General features: G+C 41.3%; 1 protein-coding gene across 1 annotated transcript in view; it reads left to right on the top strand.

Annotated features, from left to right (window-relative positions):
* Positions 1–23,446, top strand: part of HAPSTR1 (HUWE1 associated protein modifying stress responses) — a 186,034-nt gene extending 162,588 nt beyond the window's left edge. Inside the window, exon 4 of the mRNA XM_082772700.1 lies at positions 20,580–23,446. Within this exon, the coding sequence (XP_082628826.1) occupies positions 20,580–20,695 (116 nt within the window). The 3' untranslated portion in view covers positions 20,696–23,446. The remainder of the gene's footprint in view (positions 1–20,579) is intronic.
* The last annotated feature ends 3,072 nt before the right edge of the window (positions 23,447–26,518 follow it).

The raw sequence follows: 26,518 nt of genomic DNA, 5'->3' as shown, positions 1-26,518 counted from the left end.
CTGTGATAAAGTTTAAAACTCTTTAGCTGTTTTGCAAGCAGATGAACATACATGAAGACAGAGACTTCTGTAGTGCTCAGAGGATTTAGACACAGTGGTTGGATGTTTTTTAATTGGATTGATTATTCAAACTGCTTAGGTGAGATTAAAAATTTCAAACAGTAGTTATATAAACATTAAATTGAATACTTTGATTTTAATAGTGTTTCAATATAGTAGACACTTTGTCTGTATTTTGCTTCAGCTCCTATGCATCCATATGACTTCAACACTGCTTATAACTGCCATAACTTTGTACTGTATGTAGGTTTTTGTTCTGTAAACAGTAAGTTAAACTTTCACAAAAGGAAGTTAAATCCTAAATATGTCCTGACAGCTCTATTAATCATATAAAAGCCATGATTTTTGTTGATGCATCTTCACAGAGAATTTTATGCATAAAGAATTGCCTGTTTTAATTTGAATACTCTTCACAGAAGAAAAACAGATCATTGAGAATAAAAGCCTGGAAAATGCAGCGAAGCTGTGCTGATGGACCAGAGCAGCCAGGCCACTGACAATCAAGGAAAGCAGCAGCAGGTTATCAGAATATTCCCAGGTAATTTACTGCACTGCAGGCATTGTAATGAGTTCCCCAGCAGAAATGGGATAAGCTGCTAAGCAGGCATACCACTGAAAATGCAAAACTGGTTCTAAAGTCAAGTAGACATTGTCATGTAAGTAGAAATCTGCTTCTTATCCCTGTACAGATTTCAAAATGAATAATAACAAAGATAAAAAAAGGGTCAGGAAAGAAAGTGATGCCGTGTTTCTTTGTTCTGTGTCTTAAAGGGAGAACTGATTGACACAAGGTCTATGCTTAGCTTCCAGGTTGCTAAAAGATGTTTGCGTAAGGGAAGTGCAGCTGTCATGCTATGTTCTCTCACATCGTGATCTTCCTTCATTTCTCAGTAGACATGTGTATCTTACATAGCAGGTGGTGTACAACCTGCAGAACAATCCATGACTATTATGGACAAAGTGACCTAGTCAGATGTGCCCACTGAAATTAGCATTATAGGAAGACCATGGAGCTTGGTTCATGCTGTGTTAAAATTGTGTTGATGACATTGACAAATGTGTGTTGAAAGACCAGTGTGTTTAAAATGAATATTTTTGTTGGCTTCACAGGAACTGTGAAGTTATAGCATTACACATACCTGGCTGCTACTGACTAATTTCCAGGTTTTCAAACTATACTATAAATACAAGAGTATTCTTCAGTTTTGGTGACTATATTTTATCTAACTTGAGAACTTTCCTTATAATCTCTGGAGGTTTAGAATGCCTTCCCCAAAAATGGCTCTAGGAAACGGTGTACATGTAATCCTCTGATTTACACAGCAGAGCAGGACTTCAGTAAACTCGGTATCTAAGCTATTTTTTTCCTTCTATGAAGATATTTAGTATCTTCCATGGAAAAATCCTCCACAATCTTATTTGTAGAGTGCTCATGTACTAAATAGTCATAATTATGTCATGGCTTGTGTCATGTCACTAAATAGTCCTGTCAGAGAGAGAAAGTCTTGCAGGCATGTTATAGTTATATAACAACAATGCTGTTCTTTTAGGCAGTGTAATGCATAGCAAGAGAGAACCTCTGGGGGTTTACAGTGAGCAAAGCAAGTAAGCAAGTTGAGAAAGGACCCCAGGGAGTGGAGTTGAAGGTATGCTCATGCTGTAGGCCATGGTCAGTCAAGAGAATTCAGAGGTTTTGTTTTCTAGAGTAGCCTTCTTTGGAGACTGTCTTCCTCCTTAACTCTGCTTACTGCTCTTGTCTCTCTCTCTTTTTTTTTTTTTTTTTTTTTTTCTAGAGTAGCCTTGGCTGTATAGTAGAAAGAATTCCTTGGCTGTATAGTAGAGAAATACATCCAAAAGCAGAAGTATATTTTCAAGTAGCTGCTATGAGTAATAAAAATTGATTTGGGGAAATAATGGCCATTTCAGGTAACTAGGTTGTAATGAGAATGAGATGCTTGCCCAAGTCTTGCAGAATTTCGTATAAATCAGTATTTATGACATATTACCCTCTGATTTAATAGACAATGTGTTCAGGACTAGTGTTTGGAATAGTGGAGGCAAAGCTGAGGCTGTCAGAGGGAATATCTGCACAAGTAATAAAAGCACAGTTTACCAGAAAGGATATCCCTACAAAAGGATGTAAAAATTGCCAGGTTTTGAAATGGGAGAAGATTTCCTCATCTGAACTTAATCAACTAATTTGTGTAATTGTTCTAATGAAATCTTATCTTCAATAATATTTCTACACAGACATGCAAATTATGAAATATTAAGAACATGACACAATACAAAGGGAAGATGGAATAAATGGAGTCAAAGCCAGAGGTGGTAGTACTTATCAAGTGATCCTGGTCCTGTGGTGTCACGTCTGTTTCTAATTTTCTTAGTAATTGATCAAAACGGTGTAATTTATTTTTTGGTTTGCAGAAGAGAGGCTAACAAAAAAGTACTAAAATCCACTGTGTTGGCATTGTTTCTGCTCTGTATTTTGAAAAAGCATTTTGACCTTGTGTATTTTATAATGTTAATGAATGATTTTCTATTTTGGCAGTAATCAGAGCGGCTTTGAGTAATCATTAACATTAAATATTTTTAATTTTGTAGAGGAGGATATGTTCATTAAAGGTTACTAAGAGAATCATCCACATCATCTATTTTCAGCAGTGTTTTGAATCATGGAATTATGTCCTAAGTAATGACAAAAATCAATCACTATACCACCAGTGTTAAATAAATAAATGAATAATATAGGATGTTTGGGATGACTACAGAGGCATTAGATTGTATTGACTCAGGAGTAGTCATGAAAGTGTTGGAGTAGAATGTAGTCAATAAAAAAATTAAGGACAAATCTGGTCTTAAAGCAGATAGAATAAAACTGTATTTGTTAAAGTCACAACAAAGCTGATGGTACATCATCAGAAGACACAGAAGGATATCAAATATTGAATTCATTTAAAGGGCTGATATATGTTTTTGGTGTAGTAGCTTAGGAAAAGAGAAAGGGGGAATCATTTTCCCTGCATTGGCATGGAGAATAGGCATAGACAACTTGTTTTCGTGCTTGAGAATCAAGCTTTGGATTACATGAGGACACAAATTGGAAAGATCTGCAGAGGTGAGAAGGATCAGTGCAACAAGAAAGTGCACGGGACTCAAAAACACATATCTGGGCAGAGCATGGGAGTTCACTGTTTTGATCTATTTTCATATTTTAATTGGAATTCTGTGCTGTAGTTGTGTCCAGTTTTGGGTGTTTTACCTTCCAGGGTATGCTACAGATACTGTGATACTGAATTACTTTTCAGGAGGAAAAGAAACATTTGGGGGCTTCAGGACATCAACATAAAAAGTTTAAAAGGAAATTTGCCCTTACAGCCCTGTGCAGGCAAATAGATTTGTTTGATTCATTGATTGGAAAGAGTCTCTGTTCTTGCTAACTCAGTTCCTTGTATTGTTTAAGTCACAATCTGGTGGGAAATGAGGCACTGTTGTTTGTATGTTATAGTTACTTGTCTTTGAGTATAATTGCAATTATGTTCTATGGTTCTAACAAATACTCTGAATGTATTATAAGAAGGCAGGAGGGAAGGAAAAACCTGCTGCATTGCAGTACAGAGCCTATTCCCAATTCCTAATATAATTTACTTACAATGAATTCTGCAAATTATTCATAAAACAGCAGTGGGCCTCATTTAACAACACGACAGGGCTGCATGTAATTAGAACTGCTTTAAAAAGTGTTTTTCCCCCCTATAGATCAATTGTTCCTGCTATAAATGTTGCTAAAACAACACGTACATTTTTTTTTTCTTCACTGTAAAGTGCCATGCCCCCATCTGAGGAATTAAACCTAGCTCTTAGTCTGGGAGTGCCAGGTGAATGCTCTAGGTGATAAAATTTATGGTGACCTGCCCTGAATATGGCTTACCTGTTCCTTCTCAAGAGTTAGCAAATTGATATGGCTTTGCAGAGACACAGCTGGAGCCATGCTCTACCCGTATCAAGAGCATGAAGGTTTAATATCAAGACTGGGCAGAACCATTGTAGGTGACCCATTTAATCCAGAGGAGAGTCAACAATGCTATACTTCTATTTACTCATCCCAGTATGGTGTCTGAATTGTAATTTCACAAAGTCAGACCATTTCTCTGATGTGCCAAAGTAGAAAGTATACATTTCTAGTATGTGCCTAGAAGGGCATCTATGCTATCACTTCAGTTAAAACATTTTGTGTTTTAAACGAAGTTTTAATTTTGTGATAATTTCCAAGGTAATGGAACCTAATACTACTGAGGTGGTAGTCATGAGCAGTCAAACCTGTTTGAAGTAACTGATAAATACATAAATAAATAAATCTTTTTTTTTTTTTTTTTTTTTTTTTTTTTTTTTTTTCTGAATGCATCCACTGCTCGAAGTGGATTTAGTTCTCTGTTTTAAGCTATTTGATGAATTGACCAGATCACAGATCCTGGTTCTTTTTGAAGACTGTAACTCTCCTGACAAGTACTACCAGAGTAAGGCAGTGCTGTTGGAGAGCAAGAGAGGAGATGACAGGGAAAAGGAGATGCTGCTTAAGACATTTCCACTGCAGAGTTTAAGTGTGTGAAATGCTAAAACAAACAAGCAAAACACCAAAAACACAAACAAAAAACCTACAGCCCTCAAGCAGTCCTAATGTTTAAAAGCGTAATTCAAAACTCACCAAAGTTGCTGGGGATCTTTCCATTATATTCATTGGGCTTTAGCTCAAGCTGTGAATGTTTAACAAATGGTTGTTATGTTCCATTTAGATAATTATCTCTTCCTTTCTCCATTTTCAGATTGTTCAAGTTTGCTTTGCCCACAGCATTATTCTGTATGTCATTTGTCTCTCCCTCTAGTGTTTCTATGCCAGTGGCCTAACTTTAAATGGGATTTAGATTAGCTATATAATCATGTTTTCTTGGTCTGTGTTGAACAATAATTCTTGTGTTCAAATCACAAAGCATTTAAGTCAGATAATGCCATAGAGACTTAGGGGGTCAGTACTTTACAAGAAAAATTATAGGTTAGAAGGGTGGGACTTTGTTGATCTTTTATTTTCATTTCAACATTTCCTTTCTCAGACCTCACTTGCTCAGGCCTTTGCAAATGTTAACTAGTCAGTCATATTATTTTTCAAGATATGGGGAATAAATTTGGTGTATTGGATGAGGAGTGTATCTAAGCATAAGCATGGTAGGTGATGAGTGCCAAATTCTCAGGTGAGCTTTAACCAAGCTCCTTTAACTTATATCTTTAACTACAGCATGCTGTGCTGATTTATTTCCCCTGGTGACCAGGCCCAGCCAAACTCCAAAGCAGAAAGGACAGTCTGTATATAAGAAGGGATGAGACTGCCAAGAGACAGATCCTTCATGCCTCTTGTTCCACAACATATGCACAAAAGTGCTATTCCTTTATACATTTAAAATAACACCTGGACCATACAAGACCCATTTCCTTCCCTGAAATACTGTAAAGAGTCAAAAGAGTCAAACATTATTTAAAAAATGAGTTTCTAGTAGAGTTTTCTCATAAATATATTGTATTTGATGAAAGGGGAAGAAAAAACAGTAACTTGTCATTATCAGTGCAAGTGTTTGTTTATTGAGTCCTTAGAGTAATTCCTGGAGGTTGAAAAAGTCCTCAGTGTTTCTTTGGGATATCAACAGGTGCTTCTGTCTGGAACCTTATGAACTTCTTGGGGACTAACAAGTTAGTACAAAAAAATATTTATGGGGATTAGATTCTGTCCTGCACTTCAATACAGCACTTCATCCTAATACAGCAAATCATGGCACTTAAACACACGCTTTAACTTTAATGGGCTATTCTTGTGCATATGTGTAAGTGCTTTGATGAAAAGCACTTAATGAGGGGAGAAGGAGGGTGTAAGATAGGAAATTACAGCATCCATAGTGAGGCAGATAAACAGAAATATGATTGTTGGAAGAAGGAGGCAGTGACTAGGCTGTGCTGAATAGGGGAGATTTACTAGCTGGAAAACATCTTATTAAAATTTAAGGAGAGAGAGAGAGGCTTTAACCAGACAGGTTTTTTTTTTTGTTTGTTTGATATATATATATATATCTTTTCCCAGATTGGTGATCTCCATGAGAGGGGCAAGGAGCTCACTTGAAGTAATTTCACTCAAATGATAAGTGTCTGGCTTTAGGGCCGGAAAGAACTTTTGAGAATTTTTCATGAAGAAAAAGTTTGTCTTGAAAAAATGGAAAAAAAATAAAAGAGGTTCAAAAGTAAGTTTTCAGTCTACAAAAATAAAAATTTCCTAGAATGTACAGACCTGTAAATACGTAGTGAAAGCAAACCTTCATTAAATAGCTATCAGTTGGAAGGTTTTACTTTGCCTGCTAAGAATTTTGCTCACACCAAGATCCTTGACTTTTTTGAAGTACTCGTGACAGGTAAGTACCCTAAATATCAGGCATAGATTCAATCTCTGTTTCTTGTCCCAGAAACTTTTAAAACAAGACAGCTTAACAAGAGAGACCGAGGCTGTAGATTAGGCCAGTTGCATGAGATTATTGCTTATTTTTGGATAGGTATGTCCTGTCTTTTCTGCCCTTAATGTGATTAAAAACAAACAAACAACAAAAAATATAACAACAACAAATGAAACAAAAAATGAAGCCCCACTATTCTGGACTGTTATATATGGAGTGGTATTTTGTGTTGGTGATGGTTGATATTAATAATGAAGGGGGAGATGTGGGAGTGTGGCCATGGGGGTCAGCAAGCCCCGTGGTTGATGAGAACATCAGACTCTTAACGATGAGGCTATCAGGAATGTAAGAGTTTAGAGGGAACAAAGAAGTGTGATTCAGGAGATGCCATGCAGTCTCCGGTTGCTTGTTCTCCAGCCATTAAGGCATGGAAGTTTCTGGGTGTTTGCTGTTGCTGTTATATGCAAAGTTGTTTGACTAATGAGAAGTTGTTTGAAAAGGACTGCTGTGGGGAGAAGGGTATAAGAGGGGAGCATGTCCTCAAGATAGAAAAGGCAACAAAATGAAGTTATGTCATCAATAAAGAAGCAGAAGGAATGAAAATGAACAGGCTAGCAGAACAGAGACCAGGATGGGAACAGGCACATTGATCGCCTCATGAAGATAGGTTCGGCCAAACTCAGCAAACCGCTCAGAGAAGCTCATACAGAAAGTCATTGAAAATGGGCGCACTGGAACTGGAGAGAAGCTCAAGCTGAGAGAAGCAGACTTCCACACACAGCTGCCCCTCGCTTCAGTTGCGCATTATGGGAATCATGTGTCCTTAGGAACAAAGACTGTCCTGCTAACTGTTATAAATGAAGTCTCAACTCTGAATTTAGTAACATAAAAGAATATTTATAAAAGGCAAGTAAACAGCGCTGGGTGTGCGGGGAGTCTATGCTCCACCAACATGCACACATGAGCATCAAACATTCTAAATATACCGAACATTGCTTTACATACTAAACCTGAGTATGCCTATACATACGTACAATCAGGAAAGGTAACAAACAATCCTTTAAGTTCCATGACTTTACAGTCTCCATTTTAAATTCCTTTTCTTGATTACAAACAACAGTCTCCATTTTTTTGGACTTTTGAACAATATGTCTCGCTTTAAGTTGTCAAGCAACTTGGTCTTCAGGCCTTATGTATCCCGTTCTTCCCAGATTGAAGAAAAACATGTCCATCATGGAAAAAGGAGAACTAAAGAATACATAGGGCTGCTCCTTGATAGGGAAGGTCTCCTCACAGACAACGACATAGGCAAAGCAGAGACGCTTAACGCCTTCTTTGCCTCTGTCTTCAATGCTGTTGATGGGTCTTGGGACCCAGGGTGCACTGAGCTGGAGGACCGGGACAGTGGGGATGACAAACTCCCAGCCGACCCTGAACGTGTGCGGGATTTGCTACTCCACCTGGATCCCTACAAGTCCATGGGTCCGGATGGGATTCATCCCTGGGTGCTGAAAGAGCTGGCGGACATCATCGCGGAACCTCTCTCAATTATTTTTCAACGATCCTGGGAATTTGGAGAGGTCCCGGTAGACTGGAAGCTGGCAAATGTACCGATTTTCAAGAAGGGTCAGAAGGAAGACCCTAGCAATTACAGGCCTGTCAGTCTCACGTCAGTGCCTGGTAAAATCATGGAGAAGATGGTTCTCGAACTTATTGAGGCGCACCTGGGGGACAAAGCAGTCATTGGTCCCAGCCAGCATGGGTTTGTGAAGGGTAGGTCCTGCCTAACTAACCTGATTTCCTTTTATGATAAGATCACCCGTATGGTGGACCAAGGGAAACCAGCTGATGTGATTTTTTTGGACTTCAGCAAGGCTTTTGACACGGTTTCCCATAGGATCCTACTGGACAAAATGTCCACCATACAGCTAAATAAAAACATCATACGATGGGTGAGCAATTGGCTAACGGGCAGGGCCCAAAGGGTTATGGTAAATGGGGCTGCGTCAGGCTGGCGGGCGGTCACCAGTGGGGTCCCTCAAGGCTCCATTTTAGGGCCGGTACTTTTCAATATTTTTATAAACGATCTGGATGTAGGAATAGAAGGTATTTTGAGCAAGTTTGCTGATGACACCAAACTTGGAGGAGTTGTGGACTCGAATGAGGGTGGAAAGGCCTTGCAGAGGGATCTGGATAGGTTGGAGAGCTGGGCAATTACCAACCACATGAAGTTCAATAAGAACAAGTGCCGGGTCCTGCACCTGGGACAGGGAAACCCTGGCTGCACGTACAGACTGGGCGATGAGACGCTGGAGAGCAGCCTAGAAGAGAGGGATCTGGGGGTCGTGGTAGACAGCAAGCTGAATATGAGCCAGCAGTGTGCCCTGGCAGCCAGGAGGGCCAACCGTGTCCTGGGGTGCATCAAGCACGGCATCGCTAGTAGGTCAAGGGAGGTGATTGTCCCGCTCTACTCTGCGCTGGTGTGGCCTCACCTTGAGTACTGTGTGCAGTTCTGGGCACCACAGTATAAAAAGGACATGAAACTGTTGGAGAGTGTCCAGAGGAGGGCTATGAAGATGGTGAAAAGCCTGGAGGGGAAGACGTACGAAGAACAGCTGAGGTCACTGGGCCTGTTCAGCCTGGAGAAGAGGAGGCTGAGGGGAGACCTCATCACAGTCTACAACTTCCTCGTAAGGGGGTGTCGAGAGGCAGGAGACCTTTTCTCCATTAACACCAGTGACAGGACCCGCGGGAACGGGGTTAAGCTGAGGCAGGGGAAATTTAGGCTTGACATCAGGAGGGGGTTCTTCACCGAGAGGGTGGTTGCACACTGGAACAGGCTCCCCAGGGAAGTGGTCACTGCACCGAGCCTTTCTGAATTTAAGAAGAGATTGGACTGTGCACTTAGTCACATGGTCTGAACTTTTGGGTAGACCTGTGCAGTGTCAAGAGTTGGACTTGATGATTCTTAAGGGTCCCTTCCAACTCAGAATATTCTATGATTCTATGATCTCCTTGTGAAGGCCAAGAGGCCTGGGTCAAAAGGCACGTCCAGGTCAGCAGGGGGCGTAACAGCAAAAGCCTTCCATGGCTGTAGCAGCAGAGGGGCCGATGGCGTAGCAGTCAGATCAGTAAAGGAGCCTGCAGCTCCCTCACTATCTGGCAAACCACATGTTTGTGATTGTGGCCCCACAGGGCTCTTTAAGGCCTCAGAGACTGCTCGCCAGGTGCTGAGTGTTATAAGTTAGACCACACAATTTTCTGGTCTATTGAAATTATTTTATTAATCAAGTAAGCAGACACAAGCAAAACAGCGCTGGGCGGCTGGGGAGTCTCCGCTCCGCAACAGCACACAACTTCCCCTTTCCAGTGTCACTGTTTTATAGCATTCAAGTTCTGGCATGTCGAGACTTGACTTGTCGACTTGTCGAGACTTGTTCTGAGGATGCGCAGTCTGTTGTTGAGGGTCGTTATTCTTCCTCTGGTGATCGTGCGTTGTGCTTGTGTTCAGGTGGGGGCAAAACAGGATGTCTTGTGGTGGGTGGGTGGTATCTTACAAAGGACAATGAACAAACCCCTACTAATTTATCACACCGAGCAATCCCACTGCAACCTTGTCGTTTTTAGTTGCAGAGTCCCACACCTTGACCTCAGTTTGGTCCCATATCTCAGGCTCATAAACTGTCCGATTGTAAAGAAGGAGAATAAACTGTAAGGTTACCAGGACAGTCTTTGTTCCTGAGGACATATGATTCCCCATAATGCGCAACTGCTTACCAGCGAGAGGCAGTTGTGTGCACAGGTCTGCTTCTCTCCAGCTACAGTGCCGCCTATTTCCAGAGACGAGCTTCTCTGAGCGGTTTGCTGAGTTTGGCCGAACCTATCTTAATGAGGCAATCAAAGTGCCTGTTCCCGTCCTGGTCTCCATTCTCCCAACCTGTTCCTCTTCACTTCTTTTTCCTGCTTTTTTATTGATGTAACTTCATCGTGCTGCTTTTTTTTTTTTTTTTTTTTTTTTTTTTTTTTTAATCTCGAGGGCAGGTGCAGGCTCCCCTCTTATACCCTTCTCTCCACAGCAGTTCTTTTCCAAAAAACTTTTCATTGGTCAGACAACTTTGAATGTAACAACAACAGCAAACACCCAGAAGCATCCATGCCTTAACGGCTGGAGAACAAGAAAACCAGCTGGGGAACAAGAAACCGGAGACTGCATGGAGTCTCCTGAATCACCTTTCTTTGTTCCCTCTAAACTCTTTTATATCTCAACCACGGGGCTTTCCAACCCCCAAGTCCACATTCCCAAATCTCCCCCTTCTTTATTAATATCAACCATTTTCTCGACACGAATTACCACTCTATATATAACATAACCTTACAGCTTATTCTCCTTCTTAACAATCAGTTTATGATCCTGAAATATGGGACCAAATTGAGGTCAAGGTGTGGGACTCTGCAACTAAAAACGACAAGGATGCAGTGGGATTGCTTGGCACTTGGCGAGCAGTCTCTGAGGCCTTAAAGAGCCCTGTGGGGCCACAATCACAAACATGTGGTTTGCCAGATAGTGAGGGAGCTGCGGGCTCCTTTACTGATCTGACTGCTATGCCATCGGCCCCTCTGCTGCTACAGCCATGGAAGGCTTTTGCTGTTACGCCCCCTGCTGACCTGGACGTGCCTTTTGACCCAGGCCCTATTGCCCTTGAAAAGGAGATGGAAACGTTTCCCTTTGATCCGGATAGAGCAGGGTGCATGAGGCCTGAAGACCGAGTTGCTTGACAACTTAAAGTGAGACATTGTTCGCACACTAGCCCTGGAATTCTCCAGTGTTTGTAATCAAGAAAATAAATGGAAAACGGAGACTGTGAAGTCATGGAAGATATGGGAGCACTTCAACCAGGCCAACTATGCTCCCCCAGTCATGGACATTGATAGCAATAGACTTAAAGGATTGTTTGTTACCTTTTCTGGTTGTACATGTGTATAGGCATACTCGGGTTTAGTATGTAAAAGCAATGTTCTGTATATTTAGAATGTTTGATGTTTGTGTGTGCATGTTGGTAGAGCACAGACTCCCCGCGCACTCAGCACTGTTTACTTGCCTTTTATAAATATTCCTTTTATAAATATTACTAAATTCAGATTGAGTTGAGACTTCATTTATAACATGGACCATTAAAGATGCTTGCACAAAAAATGCAATTACACTTCATCCATTTTTTTTTTTTGCAGACAAGCCCCATTCTACAGAGGGGGGGAAAGGCATCAAAACAAATTCCCAGGTAGATTTTCTCCCTGTCCATTTATATGCATAACTAGTCCATCAATAGGCACGCAGTAGCACAAAGACTTGGGAAGGAAGCTCAGTGAAAAAGAATTCACATTTGCTATTCTTTACAGCCCTGGTGGTGTTTGGTTATGTGCGGCTTTCAGCTGTTGTCTTTTTCAAAAGACTCTCTCAAGCTGTTCAAAGGGAAAATGTGACTGTAAATGCTAACAAAGAACCATCCTAGTTTTCCATATTGATAAGGAAATCCAATAGATTTCTGTAAATAACCCTTTTTTTCCTTGATGTCTACAGACATCAGGGCTCTGGAACTATGTATAGTAACCAGTATTGCAGGAATCTGGCTGGTCTTTGATGAGGGATTTAAACCCATAATTTTATCTCACCTATGGTGTTGTATGAGAGTGAGAAGGCAGAGAGGCAAGGTGAACATTCCTCTCCTGTGTTAATGAGGCTTCTCCAACTGGCATATTAGATAAGCAGAACCAGAGCTCTAGTCCCAAATCTTTGTGCAACTACTTCCAGCCCCAGCAGATCCTGTCCCTCACGAGGCTGTTCAAGGAGACCCTTCAAAGGATACTCTCAGGGTGAGAACTCCTTAAAAGCTAAGTCCCAAGTCTATCAGTAGGAATAGTAAGGTAATGGGAGTCCTAATGCCATTGGTATTAAATGATGTTAGTACTTTATTTTGGCATATGATGATTGGCAAAACTTCCGTTCAAAGATACATCCACACTGAATTCTTTCAGCATAACCAGGCTAACAGAGCTACCAGTAACAAGTTCTGTGTGGAAGATTGCTGGCATCACTGAGGAAAGGAGGTGGCAGCTGCAGGAGACTGGAGTATAGCCAGACAGCCTGATGCTATCCTGATAGAGAGGGACACTGGCCACTGCAGCATAGGATGAGGATGAGGGAGAGAGAGGAGCTTCTACAAGCCTATTTCCCAAAGGAAGGAAACACCTCCATTTCCTCAGTCTTTGGGCAAGTGAAGGTACCATGTCAAGCATGTGAGCCTCTGACATACAGCTTCCCCCATAAATATGTATGTCAGGACTCCCAGTTTTTCGGTTAAGAATGAGCCTTGTGAAGCATTAACATAATCAAAGTCTGCTCCTTACAAATATGGGCACTGATGTGGTGGTAAGACTGACAATGGCATCCTGTACTTGTTTGACCAAAAAGGAGGAGGGAATAAGACTACACAAAGTATTGGAGGGAGGTTTACAGCATGTGGTGTCTGGCTCTGAGAAGGTGCACTTCCCATGGATGTTACAGATCAGCATCTAAGAAAGCTTTCAGCTATCTGTTTCTGTAAATCTCTGTTTAGCAGAGCACAAAAGCATGTCTTATTTTGCAATCAAATGCATGTAAACATATGTTGATAATGCTAATTTAAAGTTGTGCTTACATGAGCTGCGCAAGAAGGCTGCTGTGTTTAAAGCAGCCAGTCACACAGGTCTGTCCTGTGGTGGCTGGAAAGTGGTAGAAGAGCTCAGTAACACAGGTAAGTCTCTGCCATTTCTCTTGTAGTCATGGCTGAGATTATTTTCATGCAACGTATTTTCCAGATGTATCATTTATTACACAGAGTTTCTACAACAAAATGATGAGTCATAAAGAGAAAGGGAGCTTAATTTTGCTTTCAGATATGCTTCTATTTTGGCAAGTTTCTTTTTAATTTCTTTTCTTTACCCGTTTTCATTGGAACTTGAGTCTTTCCTTGCTGGGACTATAGTCAGACAGTTAACAACATATCAACATCATATTTCTACAGTTTAATTCTTCTAGGCTCAAATAGCCCTGGCAGGCCAGAATCTTCTGGGCTCAATTAGTGTGAAGTGTAGAACTGAAATGATGAGATGGATGCTCAAATGGGGAAAGCCCCAGCTGACCTTAAGATGCTCTCTCTAGCAGTTCTGTTTCCTGTGCATCAATCACCCTCTCTTAGTTCTCTTAGTTTGTCCCCGATTTTCTTGAGGAAAGAAGTAGTCCTCTGAGAATGGCGTAGTACTCTTGTACAAAATGCTTAGCTCAGTCTCTTCCTATACATACAGTGTACACAGTGCAGGAGTGTTATACACCTGTGCAGTCAGAGTGATCTGCTGTAGCATTAATAAAATATTTAGTGATGTAGGTTGATCTTGCTTGGCTAAAGGAGAGCAGGAGAGAGAGAAGGCGGTAAAAAGATGAAGGGGCTTTTCTTTTCTGTTGTGCCCACTTCAAACCCTCCTGTGCTGGGTGACTCCCAAGCTCCCTAAGACCTGTAGATGAGCTGCAGTGATGCAACAACATTGCGGGTGCTTAGAGTTGTGGTAGGAGTGGTTCCTTCACTTTGTCTCTGCTCTACCAGCTGTTCTGCACTGAGGTAACAAATAACTTAAAGTAAGGAAAAGACAGAACTGTGGCTTCCTTTCTCCTCTGCATTCATCTGGAAAATTTATTGGGCATTGAAAGGCGTTTTGGCTCTGGTGCTTGAGAGGTGACATTAGAAATGACATTTCCCTGGGCACAGGGAGGGATTATGTCTCTACTTAGGCTATGGCTGAGGGATAACCAGGAGGTAAGACAGCCAGAAATTATGTTCCAAATTGCTCCATGGGGATATTCATAACAGTTTTTTCTTTCAGCTGTCTTCGCTACAGCACAGACTGTGAGCCACACACTGTAAAATAGGGGAAGAAATACATAGGGCTGGTGGCCACAATGCCCACAGAAAAATGGGACAGTGTAATCGATCTTTATAGTCAGGATCTGGGAATTTTTTAGATGAATCTCTTTTGAAAACTTTTTTTTTTTTTTTTTTTTTTTTACAGTTTTGTTAATTTTGCATTTGTTTCTCAAAAGCAACCAACAATCGGTTCTTTGTTACCAATGCATTCTTGCTTCAAAACAAAACAAAACCCCTTCATAGGTATTTTATCTGAAAGTTTTGACTTTTCAATTCTGAATCAACCTATGACCATAGGGATTCACAACCAGAGAAACTCTTGTGTATGGCCTCGGTCCAGCAAAGCACTTAAGCACATGCTTGATTTTAATTTTGAATTAAATGGGGCAGTGAATCACATGCTTCAGTCTCAAATGAGGTTAAAATTAAAATTAGCCATGTGTCTCTGCTTTCCTGTATGGGAACTGTGTACACTGCTTCTTGCACTTGCCAGCATTTCCATTACTGGGAAATATTAATTCTGCTTGCTTTTTATCATCTATTTTTTAATTGTTCTGAATAGTTTTTTTTTGTTTTGTGTTATTTCTTTGTTTCTTTATCCAATGGATCCTATTTCTGTGAAAACCTATTTGGCATGCATAAACTGGTATCAAGATAGAATCCCAAGACAATTGCCTCATGGAGTTGTTTTTCTCTTTTGCCTTCTTGAAACTTCTTTAGTTTATTCACCATCACAGATAGATAGGACTTAAAAGGTAATTTGAAACAGCTACTGCTGCTACTGCTGTCTCCCCTGATCAAAGAGTTTTAAAATCACATTTGCTGTATTGAAAATACCCTAGAGAATGGAAGGAATTATGATTTGCAGTTGTCTGATTAGAAGAAGAAAAATCAGAAATTAATTTCAGTGAGTTCTACACTCAGCATCTTTTGAAAGTTGGAGATAAGGTGATCTTATTCCTAGATCTTACGTTGTAAATCGAATGAAGAATAACAAAATGATCTCTCATCTGTGTTATTAATATGGCATATACTCCTCAATGTCTATCAGAATAATGGCATAATGAGCAGAAAGAAATGGAGGAAACATACGTAAGTGGATGACCATAGTTTAGTTTATTGCTTTTATTTGATTTTAATATGCTTTTCTGTGCTGGAGGGACCATGTATTCAGCTTCTTGTTGGCCTGGAGCTTTGGGCGTTTTGACAGATAGATGAGGGATTGGATGTATGTGGCTTTTGGTGGCACTTAAAAAGGAGTAAGGCAAAATAAGTTGTCAAGAAAAAAAAAAGTCAACTTTGTAGTAGATATTCTTCCACAGCCAGTTTCTGTTTCTTCCTCCCTTTGATAGTGTGTTATGAGCTCAATGAACAGGTTTGTCTCTCTCTCTCTCAATCTCTGTATTTCCTTTCATGGTTTGATTCAGGCTCTCAGTGGAGCCTCATCCCTATTCTATCTCAGGAATGTGTAGGATTTTAATTTTCTCAGTACTCTTCTACTGAATCCTGAACGTCTTATCTTTGCTGAGTCAAATTGTTGCATGGCTGTGTCTGAAGCTGAAGTGTGTCCTGAGGGTACTGGGAGCTGGAAGGCACTGAGCTGAGTTTAATACCCTGAGCTGGAAAAAGCTGTTACTTTTTAAAAGGGTTTTACAGGGTTTAAAAAAAAAAAAAAAAAAAAAAAGATCCCTATTGCTGATATCAGGATCAGATTCTCCAGTGTAGTTATCTGCAATTTAACAAATTGTTAAATTTGTTTTCCTTATCATTTTTTGTGGTTTATTCTTACCCTTTAGTGCTTATCTCATTAGTGCTCCTAATGAGGGGTGTAGCCCTAGTCCTTTTGCTTACACAGGAAAGATTTGTGCTCCAGGAGCTGCTTACAAAACTTGTCACCAGTCATTGAATATGTTGATTATTAAGGAGTTTTATAGTTTTTCATATTCCCTTTTTTATCTCTTTCTTGCTGGAATTGTCCTTCAAATTTGGGAAGTATGTATTGATTCCTTCAGTCCATTCACAGAAACATTTCCATTTTTGTTGGCGTGTTTTCCCATGTTTACTTAGTGGCAATGTTTTTTAAAAATGCGAACATCATGAATTTATTTTAATAGTTCTGACTAATGATTGATTTTTTACCCATTCTTTTGCTCTGTATTTCCCTTGGTATTTAAATATTCATCTAAACTGGCATTACTTAAGCATTAGGTAATAGTTGCTTACAAGAAAGCTTAATTTATGGATGATTCTGAAGAGCCACCTGTAGTATGTGAATTGAACTTGAATTGGAAAATCCCATTATCGAGTGTACACAGTCGTTTTCTGCATCTCCATTATGTGCATAGAATTTTGTGCAAATAGTAATAACATTGATTAATTTTAGGCATGGTAAATATGCAAAGTGGGAAGAGGTATCTAAATGCTCAAGCTGAATTTGCAAAGACTTGTAAGAGCTAAATGAAGATTCTGTTAATGTAGAACAAGGTGCATGCAATCTCTAATGAACCATTTTTGGCTGGATTTTAATGCAGACAAACAGTATTGTCACTTGCCTGATTAAGCAAAGAAACTACCTCAATTTATAATTTGGGATAATCTCTGTTCTCCTCTGGCCAACACGGACACAAAGATGAGGACAGAGTGGGATTGCATAAGGACAGAGTGGGATTCATTTTAACTTGATCATTTGGCTTGGTATGCAATGGAAGTAATGCAGTTCAGGTGGCTTAGAAATTAGTTAATATAATTTCTTAATATGCAATGTTTAATTGTTTTACTTGTGGAAAGCATATCTAAATTAGTAAAGCTTGTCTCAGGAAATGTTTCTGTGTATGAAGTCCCCAGCAGCGAGGTCACCAGCACAGTAAGATCCCAGGTATGTTCACAGTAATCAGAAATGTCAGTTGACAAGCTAAGGAAGGAAATTTTGAACTTGCTAAAGAGACGCACTCCTACAGCAAGGCTTAAAGACATGGGTAACATTTCCATTTGTGTTCTACCATTCATACTTGATGAGAAAATAGAGGCTTTTTTTTTTTTTTTTTTTTTTTTTTTTTTTTTTTAAGTGATGAGGACTTCTCAGTCAAGACAAATGAAGGTTGGTCTTTAATGCTGTAGCTACTAGCTGTGTTCAGAGCTGAGAAACAGGAGTTACTTCAAATACTCTTGGACTCTTACACAAATGTTTGAGGGCTTCACTTTGCAATATACATGTATATGCACTATTACACAGATAACCCTTTTCCCCACCTCTTGTTTTAACATCTTTTATACTCTTTTTCATTTTCTTCTTTTGATTTTGCTTTCATTGTCTACCTTTGCCGGTTCCCTGCATTTTTCCTAGTGCTGCCATGATCCCGTAAGGCTCCAGCATGCCCTGACAATTTTGGTGTTTGGGAAGAGAAGAGAAATCTCCACATGCCCCCAGATCCACACTTTAATCATTTGCTGCTTGCTAAGTATCCTATGTCTAATCCAAGATCCTGCTGTTGCTTGGTGTCTTAGCCCTCTCTGGGCTGAGTTTGACCTGACATAGTTTATACACTGAGAGAGAAGTGTTTTTCTCTGTGACAGGATTCCTTTATAACGTGAGGAACCATGGATAACAACAAATAAAAATCAGCTAAATGGGATACCCTGCAAGCTGAAGTTGAACTTGCATCTGCACACACACTGATTCTTCACCCTACCTAGTGAACCGTCTTTTTAAGTTGCTTTGAGTGAAATGAATAGGACAGAGATTTCAATAGAAATAGTCTATGGTGATGTTATGCGATGGAATTTTAAAATTCCACCATTAGAAACTAATTCTAGCTTCAGTTTAGAGAGAGGAATCAGGGATTGTTTTGAAACCCTGGCAATGCCCAAATTATCATGGCTTGTAAATCCAATGTCAGAGCCCTGATGTTCTCAGCCAACCAGGGCCATATACTCTGTGACAGCTTCAGTTTTTGGTGGCCTAGGAAGACTGTACAAACACAAGACCTCCAGCTAATACAGTTTTAACGCGACAGTAAAATTGGCGTAGTCGGCAGGATTGCTATGGATAAACGTCTGCAAAAATACAAATGTGCCCCTTCCCAGGAAGGGAAGAAGTTTTCCCAAAAGTTTTGGAAAGATGAGGAGAAAGTGGTAGAGCGCATTGAGCAGTGTCAGGCTTCACAAAAGATTGGTCAAAGAAAGGGTAAAGGTGCGATTTGTGCTGTGTTAGGAGCCTGTTTGTCTTGTGCTCAGCAAGAAGCTAAGGAAACTCCTGCTCCCAAACTGATCTCTGATGTGGAACATACCACTTTGAAATCAGAGAATGAAATATTGAAGTCATCATTGGCCTTTGAAAGGGAGACGGGAAAAACATTAGGAATCAGAGTGGATAAACTTTTGGATGAAAATGATAAACTTGTGAGTGAAAATGCTAAACTTGTGAGTGAGAATAATCATCTTAAACAATTGCTGGAGAGGGTTAGTCATCTGTTAAATAAAGTACAGCCTTGCGCTCCGGTCAAGCAGATTCATGGAGTGCTGCATTGTGTAGAACCTGAAAGCTGGGACAGTGATTTCTGGTCTGACAGTGATGATGGTGTTGAAGAGATTTCTGATTCTGAACCTCAATCGATTTCCTTGAGACCTTTGGTTAAGACTGAGACTACTGTTGATGATAATGATGAAATCTGTACTACTGTGCGAATGATTCCGTTGTCACCAGCAGAGTTGGTTAAAATACAGGAGAAGTTCTCAAGGCGGTCAGGGGAATCAGAAGTGGAGTATGTGTGTCGAGTTTCTCTTAAAGGAGGAGATCGAACGATGTTGTGTAAGGAAGAAGTAGGAGGCTTTTGGAGACCTGGAGTATTTTTAACCACCACACCAAGAGCTGACTTGGCTGTAGCAGTACAGAAAGCAGCCTGCATTCAGGCGATATATGAAAGAGATAAATTAAGGAAATCCCCGATGTTAGCTCCTATTGACCCGGTTCAATTAACCCCTCTCATCCATGGACTCCCTGATTGTCTTAAGATGTTTGTAGCAAACACCCAAAATCACATACTAGCTGCTTGTAGGGATGATGATAGTGGTTGTAGGCGAAATCCTAACTCCCCTATTCCCACCTGGAGTGAATTGGTACAAGACATAGATAAGTACGGACACCGAATGGGCTGGATAAATTCAGCCAGCATTAAATCCCAAGACCACTCTCGGCGAGTCTGCCAAATCCACACTAAAAATCCCAGATACCCCAAATTCAAAGAGAGGTTCAAACCTAATAGGGAACAGAGTGAGTTGTGGTGTCGGAACAATTCAATGGCTCTCTAATGAACACTCTGATCCTATCATTGCCATTCCTGTTGAACCCCCCAAAAAATATTGGTAAATTTTTGTATTGATACCAGGACCCAAATGTCAGTAATTACACATGAGACAGAACGAACCCTGAGCATAACACCTGGTCAACGCAGGGTTAAATTCACGGGAATCAATGGTGTGGAAAAACAATGCCCCACTGCAAAAATTTCTCTCTGGTTGCCAGAGGAACAAAAATTAACCAGGACAGAAGTATTAGTTGGTGCTGCATATACTAATATTTTAGGATTTGACATACTGCATGGTTGTATGTGGAAACTCCCTGATGGAACTGTGTGGAGTTTCGCAACACTTCAAAGGGATTCAGGCACCATGAGACTGAGCCTGTTACAAACATCCATACCCTTATCCCCTGCTAAAATCATTAATGATCGGCAATATCTGTTGTCAGCAGCAGTATTTACGGGGATTGACGGGGTGGTAACAGAATTGGAAAAAAGAGACATTATTAAAAGGACCCATTCACCTTATAATTCACCAGTGTGGCCAGTAAAGGAACCAACCAGGCAATGGCATTTTACAGTGGATTACAGACAGCTGAATGCTAACACTACACCTTTGACTGCCGCAGTTCCAAACATGGCAGAGATAGTGAAAGCCCTCTGTGTATCTAACAGTAGTAATAGTGCTAACTACTATGCATGGGAAATCAAAGATTGCTCTTTCTAACCCTGCCGGTTGAATACAACCGAGCATATTTTATTTTCTTTTGTGTTCACAGGAACCCTGAGCAAAGTGTATATGGACAGCTGGAAGATGACGAATCAACAGTTTGGATTAATAATGCTATGCTTTACCCTGACCTTGATGCAATTACAGACCTTAAAGGAAACTTAGCTACTGTGGCTGTGCATGGAGCTGAGGTGTTTCACCATGGCATTTAACCATGTATTGTCACAGTATAGCACAGTCACTGGAACATCTCAAAACAGAAAGGACCTAAATCTCTCTACTTTAGTTCTACATGGAAACAAAATATTTTCCAAAGGTGAATGGAGTTGGAACAATTCTCTACGAATGGCTGAACTTCAAGCCATGTCTGGACAGACAATCCACTTATAATCGGCCGACTGAAATTAAGACAGTATACATTGATTCACCAAACCTATAATTGTGTACTGTCTTTGGGGTTACAGAGGCACAGAATTACTATTTGAATTCATGGTCAAAGGATAAGAAGCCTCTGCCTCCGCAGATATTTGAAAACGAACCGACTCAGCCTCCCATTGGTCTAACTCCTTCCATCTTCAATACAGGCCCTTACATAATTCAATAACAAATTCTCTTTGACCCTAGTTGGTCCCTAAAAAGGGCCACGGGATGCAACTGAGTTATTAGGGACAGGATTAGGTATATTAAATAGCATTGATGCTGAGGTCCTCATGAGTAGAGTAACTGCTACTACAGATGACCTAAGGAAACTGGAACAACCAATAAAATCATCCTTATTGGCTTTAGGAGCAAATCAATGGCTTCTATATCATCAATTAATTGTAAATGCCCTTGGAAAAACCCAAGGCAATACCTTCCTTGCCTTGAGCTGCATCCAAGCGCAGTTATGGATACAATCTGTAGCAGCAGCTATTATTAGAGAGGGAAAAGGAAGAACTTTGCCCACTGAAATTCGAAAATTGATTTGGGATAATGCTTCAGAATTTGAAAAAGAATTTCAAGCATGGTGGCAATTAGTCAACTTTACCCATTATGCAGAAAATGATAAAATTGTTGCCTTTATACTTACTATAAGTAATGCCACTGTATACAATGTATATCCAATCATTGCATTAGGACTCAATCATAATGGAACTATACTTTATCCTAAAGAGCATAAAGTATGGGCCCATCAAAAGGGAGGAAAGTGGCAAACAATTGATGTAAATGCATGCATTGTGCATCTGTGAAAATAACACACTGGAATCTCAAGACATTTGTCTTGACACTGAGCAAAATATTTGCCACTTTGAGATATATCCTAATGAAACCCTTGAAACTGTACTTGTATATATTGGGAAAGGTTGTGTTTGTATGAGAACTCATTGTGATTCCATAGTCGTAGATGATACAGTGGTAGATACCAGTAATCACTCTAATGTTTGTGTTTGCAATTTTACCAAAATTCTAGGATGTGATTTTAAATACTCAGCTCCTGTCACTTCTTATCAACTTATTGCATCTAATTATATTCTGCTTCATGAACTGCTGCTACTCCTATTGGAATGAACCTTACCTTGGTGAAGAAATTGCTGGTACATGAGGACCTGAAGCAGCTGATGGCACAAGTCCGAGAAAATGGACAAAAGACTGATTACTGTCCATCATGATGCACAAGAAACACATCGAGTGATGGAAAGAGTAAAGAGAGATGAGAGACACCGTTGGTGGGACACTTTGGATGGTCGCCAGCTGCCACAGGAATCTTCTACAAGATGCTTCACCCTGTTATTGTTCTGTTAATACTCACTGTATTATGCTTTATACTGACAATTAGTTTGTATATTAAACTCTGGTTTATGATGAAATGTTTGGCATCCCTACACAATGTACACACACTCGATAAACCTCAATCCGAGAATGTTTGTGATATCCCCGACATATTCCAACTGTCGTGAAGCTTGAGTGACTATAGTCACGGGGTGGATTATGTGGTGTAAATGCCTGAAGTAACTAGGAAAATAAAACTAACATTCACATTTTTAAGGAAAAGGTACAGCATTGAAGAGGCTTTCAGGGTAGGGCATAACTGCATTATCTGAGCGTTCCCTAGGCTCCCAGCCTTAGATGCTATCGCGCTGGGAAACTTGGTGTGCTAGCTCTAAGGAACAGCACGGAGCGTAGAGTGGAGTGGAGTGGAGACACCATGGCTAGGCTCTGTAATCAGATGGGACCTCGATTGTTCTTGTGCACAAAGCTGCACTTTTTGCCACCCTAAGCCAAAGACCTGTCATGTTTTGACAAATGCTGTACCCTAGTGTACTTTTTGCTCATTATAATATCATTATAATACCAAAACACACCTCCATCCCAAAAGCTACCCGCCTCCAAGGTGCGACCACCCCTCACTGAGCATGCGCTCTGAATTCCTCGGAGCCTATTACTTTAAACGGAGACGGGAAAACTTTACACCAATCATAACTAAGATATGCTTGACTAGACCCACTCAAGCTCCACCTAAAAGACAGAAAATAATATAAATTGGCCCAAGAGAGAGGGGATGTTAGGGAAGATACCACCATCAGGGGAGATACCATCCCGAGGACAACATCCTTAGGACCTCCTGACTCCTGGGATCAGTCGACGGGCTGAGCCTCTCTTTCCTCCCCCCATTGGGACGCCTTTGGGTGAGATCTGAATACTTGCTTATAGATCTCTATAGAGTCTTTGATCCTTTTAACGTGTTTATTTCTAGGCTGCACACCTGTGACACCTGTAAACACCTGTAACATCTATAACACCTGTAACATCTGTAACATCTATAAACACCTGTAACATCTGTAACACCTACAACACCTATAACACCTGTAACACCTATAACACCTGTGTATTTTATGCATACTAGCTTGCTTTTGCAGACAGTCACTATCACCGGCAATCCAAAAGAACCTGATTATCTGTTGCTGTAATAAACCATACTTGATTGCATTGTGATAACTCTCATTGAGTGCAACGAGGGTGAGGGTGGTTATCCGTGATAGTTCAGTGTTCTGAATCTAACCAGACCCCCAGGCGGTTAATGCATTTTTGGTGAATGTCTGAACGGACCCCCAGGCCGTTAATGCGTTGATGGTGAATGTCTGACTGGACCCCCAGACGGTTAATGTGTTTTTGGTGAATGTCTGACTGGTTCAGTACCCTGAATCTGACCAGGCCCGTAACGGTTAATCAGCTACACCCCTTAACGCGACAGAAGAATGGCTACAGAGACTACTTCCCAGAGGAAAGGACATGGATTCTGAGGTAAAGAGAAATGACAGATATGCCATTTCTATGTGAGACGTGAACTTAATTTATAAATTTAGAAAAAAGGTTGTTTAGTATTTTCCTCATGTGGCAACTTGGACTCCAGCTACTATCTGCTCTGATGATCATCTATAATACTAGATGATGACTTTGTCAATGGTTTGCAAAAGTTTGATGTACATGAGATTTTAAGTAATAATTCTCTAGAAGAAAAGGAAGCAGAATATTTATGTAGAAACTCTGATGTGGTTGGCTGAGCTGACAAGAAATTGCTGAGATAGGTTGATGTCATACATGTAACAAGGGAAAGCTACAAAGGTCACTCATGTCCTCATGGGGAACTTCAGCTTCCCAGACATATTCTGGAAATGCAATACAGCTCAGAGGAAGCAGTCTAGGAGGTTTCTGGAGAGCACCGAAGACAGCTTCCTGACGCAACTGGTTAGTGATCCTACCAGGGGAGGTGCCCCACCTGACCTTCTGTTCACAAACAGAAAAGGACTGGTGGGAGATGTGGTGGTCGGGAGCTGTCTTGGGCAGACCATGAAATGGTAGAGTTCTCTATTTTTGGCGAAGTCAGGAGGGGGACCAGTAAAACTGCTGCCTTAGACTTCTGGAGGGCAGACTTTGAGCTGTTAAGGACACTGGATGGCAGAATCCCTTGGGAGGCAGTTCTGAAGGGCAGAGGAGTCCAGGAAGACTGGGCACTCCTCACGAAGGAAATCTTAATGGCTCATGAGTGGTCTGTCCCCATGTGCCCAAAGATGAGCTGGCATGGAAGAAGACTGGCCTGGCTGAACAGAGAATTGTGGCTTGAGCTTAGGAGAAAAAAGAGGGTTTATGATATTTGGAAAAGAGGGCAAACCAAGCAGATGGATTATAAGGATGTTGTAAGGATGTGTAGGGACAAAATTAGAAAGACCAAAGCTCATCTGGAGCTCAATCTGGCTACTGCTGTTAAAGACAACAGAAAATGTTTTTATAAATAAATTAACACGAAAAGGAGGACTAAGGAGAATCTCCATCCTTTACTGAATGCAAGGAGAAACTCAGTGATGAGAGATGAGGAAAAGGCTGAGGTGCTTAATGCCCTCTTTGCCTCAGTCTTTAGCGGCAAAACCAGTTACTCTTTGGATACCCAGCTCCCTGAGCTGGTGAAAAGGGATGGGGAGCAGGATGTGGCCCTCACAATCCACGAGGAAATGGTTGGCGACCTGCTACAGCACTTAGATGCATGCAAGTCGATGGGGCCAGATGGGATCCACCCAAGGGTGCTGAGAGAACTGGCAGAGGAGCTGGCCAAGCTGCTTTCCATCATTTATCAGCAGTCCTGGCTATCGGGGGAGGTCCTAGTCGACTGGTGGCTAGCAAACATGATGCCCATCTACAAGAAGGGCCGGGGTAGACCCGGGAAATTATACATCTGATAGTTTGACCTCAGTGCCAGGGAAGGTCATGGAGCAGATTATCTTGAGTGTCATCACGCAGCACTTGCAGGGCAAGTAGGCGATCAGGCCCAGTCAGCATGGGTTTATGAAAAGCAGATCCTGCTTGGCGAACCTGATCTCCTCCTATGACAAAGTAACAAGCTATGTGGACAAGGGAAAGGCTGTGGATATGGTCTACCTTGACGTCAGTAAGGCCTTTGACACCATTTCCCACAGCATTCTCCTCAAGAAACTGGTTGTGCTGGCCTTGAACTGGCGTACACTTTGCTGGGTTAGAAACTGTCTGGATAGCCGAGCCCTAAGAGTGAATGCAGTCAAATCCAGCGGGAGGCTGGTCACTAGTGGCATTCCCCCAGGGCTCCGTACTGGGACCAGTCCTCTTTAATAACTTTATCAATGATCTGGATGAGGGGATCAAGTGCAACCTCAGTAAGTTCGCAGATGACACCAAGTTAGGTGTGTGTGTCAATCTGCTTGAGGGTAGGAAGGCTCTGCAGGAGGATCTGGATAGGCTGCACCAATGGCTGAGGTCAACTGTATGAAGTTCAACAAGGCCAAGTGCTGGGTCCTGCACCTGGGCCACAACAACCCCAAGCAGAGCTACAGGCTGGGAGATGAGTGGTTGGAAAGCACCAGGCGAAGAAGGACCTGGGAGTATTGGTGGCTAGTCGGCTGAATACGAGCCAGCAGTGTGCTCAGGTGGCCAAGAAGGCCAACAGCATCCTGGCTTTTATAAGAAGCAGTGTGTCCAGCAGGGCTAGGAAAGTGATCGTCTTCCTGTACTCGGCTCTGGCGAGGCTACACCTCGAGTACTGTGTTCAGCTTTGGGCTCCTCGCTACAAGAAGGACATCGAGGTGCTTGAGTGAGTCCAGAGAAGGGAAATGAAGCTGGTGAGGGGTCTGGAGAACAAGTCTTATAAGGAGCGGCTGAGGGAGCTGGGAATGTTCTTCCTGGAGAAGAGGAGGCTCAGGGGCGACCTTATTGCTCTTTATAAGTACATTAAAGGAGGCTGTAGCGAGGTGGGGGTTGGTCTATTCTCCCATGTGCCTGGTGACAGGATGAGGGGGAATGGGCTAAAGTTGCGCCAGTGGAAGTTTACACGTAGGTTGGATATGAGGAAGAACTTCATTACTGAGAGGGTTGTGAGGCATTGGAATGGGCTGCCCAGGGAAGTGGTGGAGTCACCATTCCTGGAGGTCTTTTAAAGATGTTTAGGTGTAGAGCTTAGTGATATGGTTTAGTGGAGGACTTGTT

This window comes from Aythya marila, assembly GCF_965140915.1.
Source record: "Aythya marila genome assembly, chromosome: 15".
NCBI classification, from domain to species: Eukaryota; Metazoa; Chordata; class Aves; order Anseriformes; family Anatidae; genus Aythya; species Aythya marila.
Note: the sequence above shows the minus strand (reverse complement) of the source record. Positions and strands in the feature narration are given on the sequence as shown.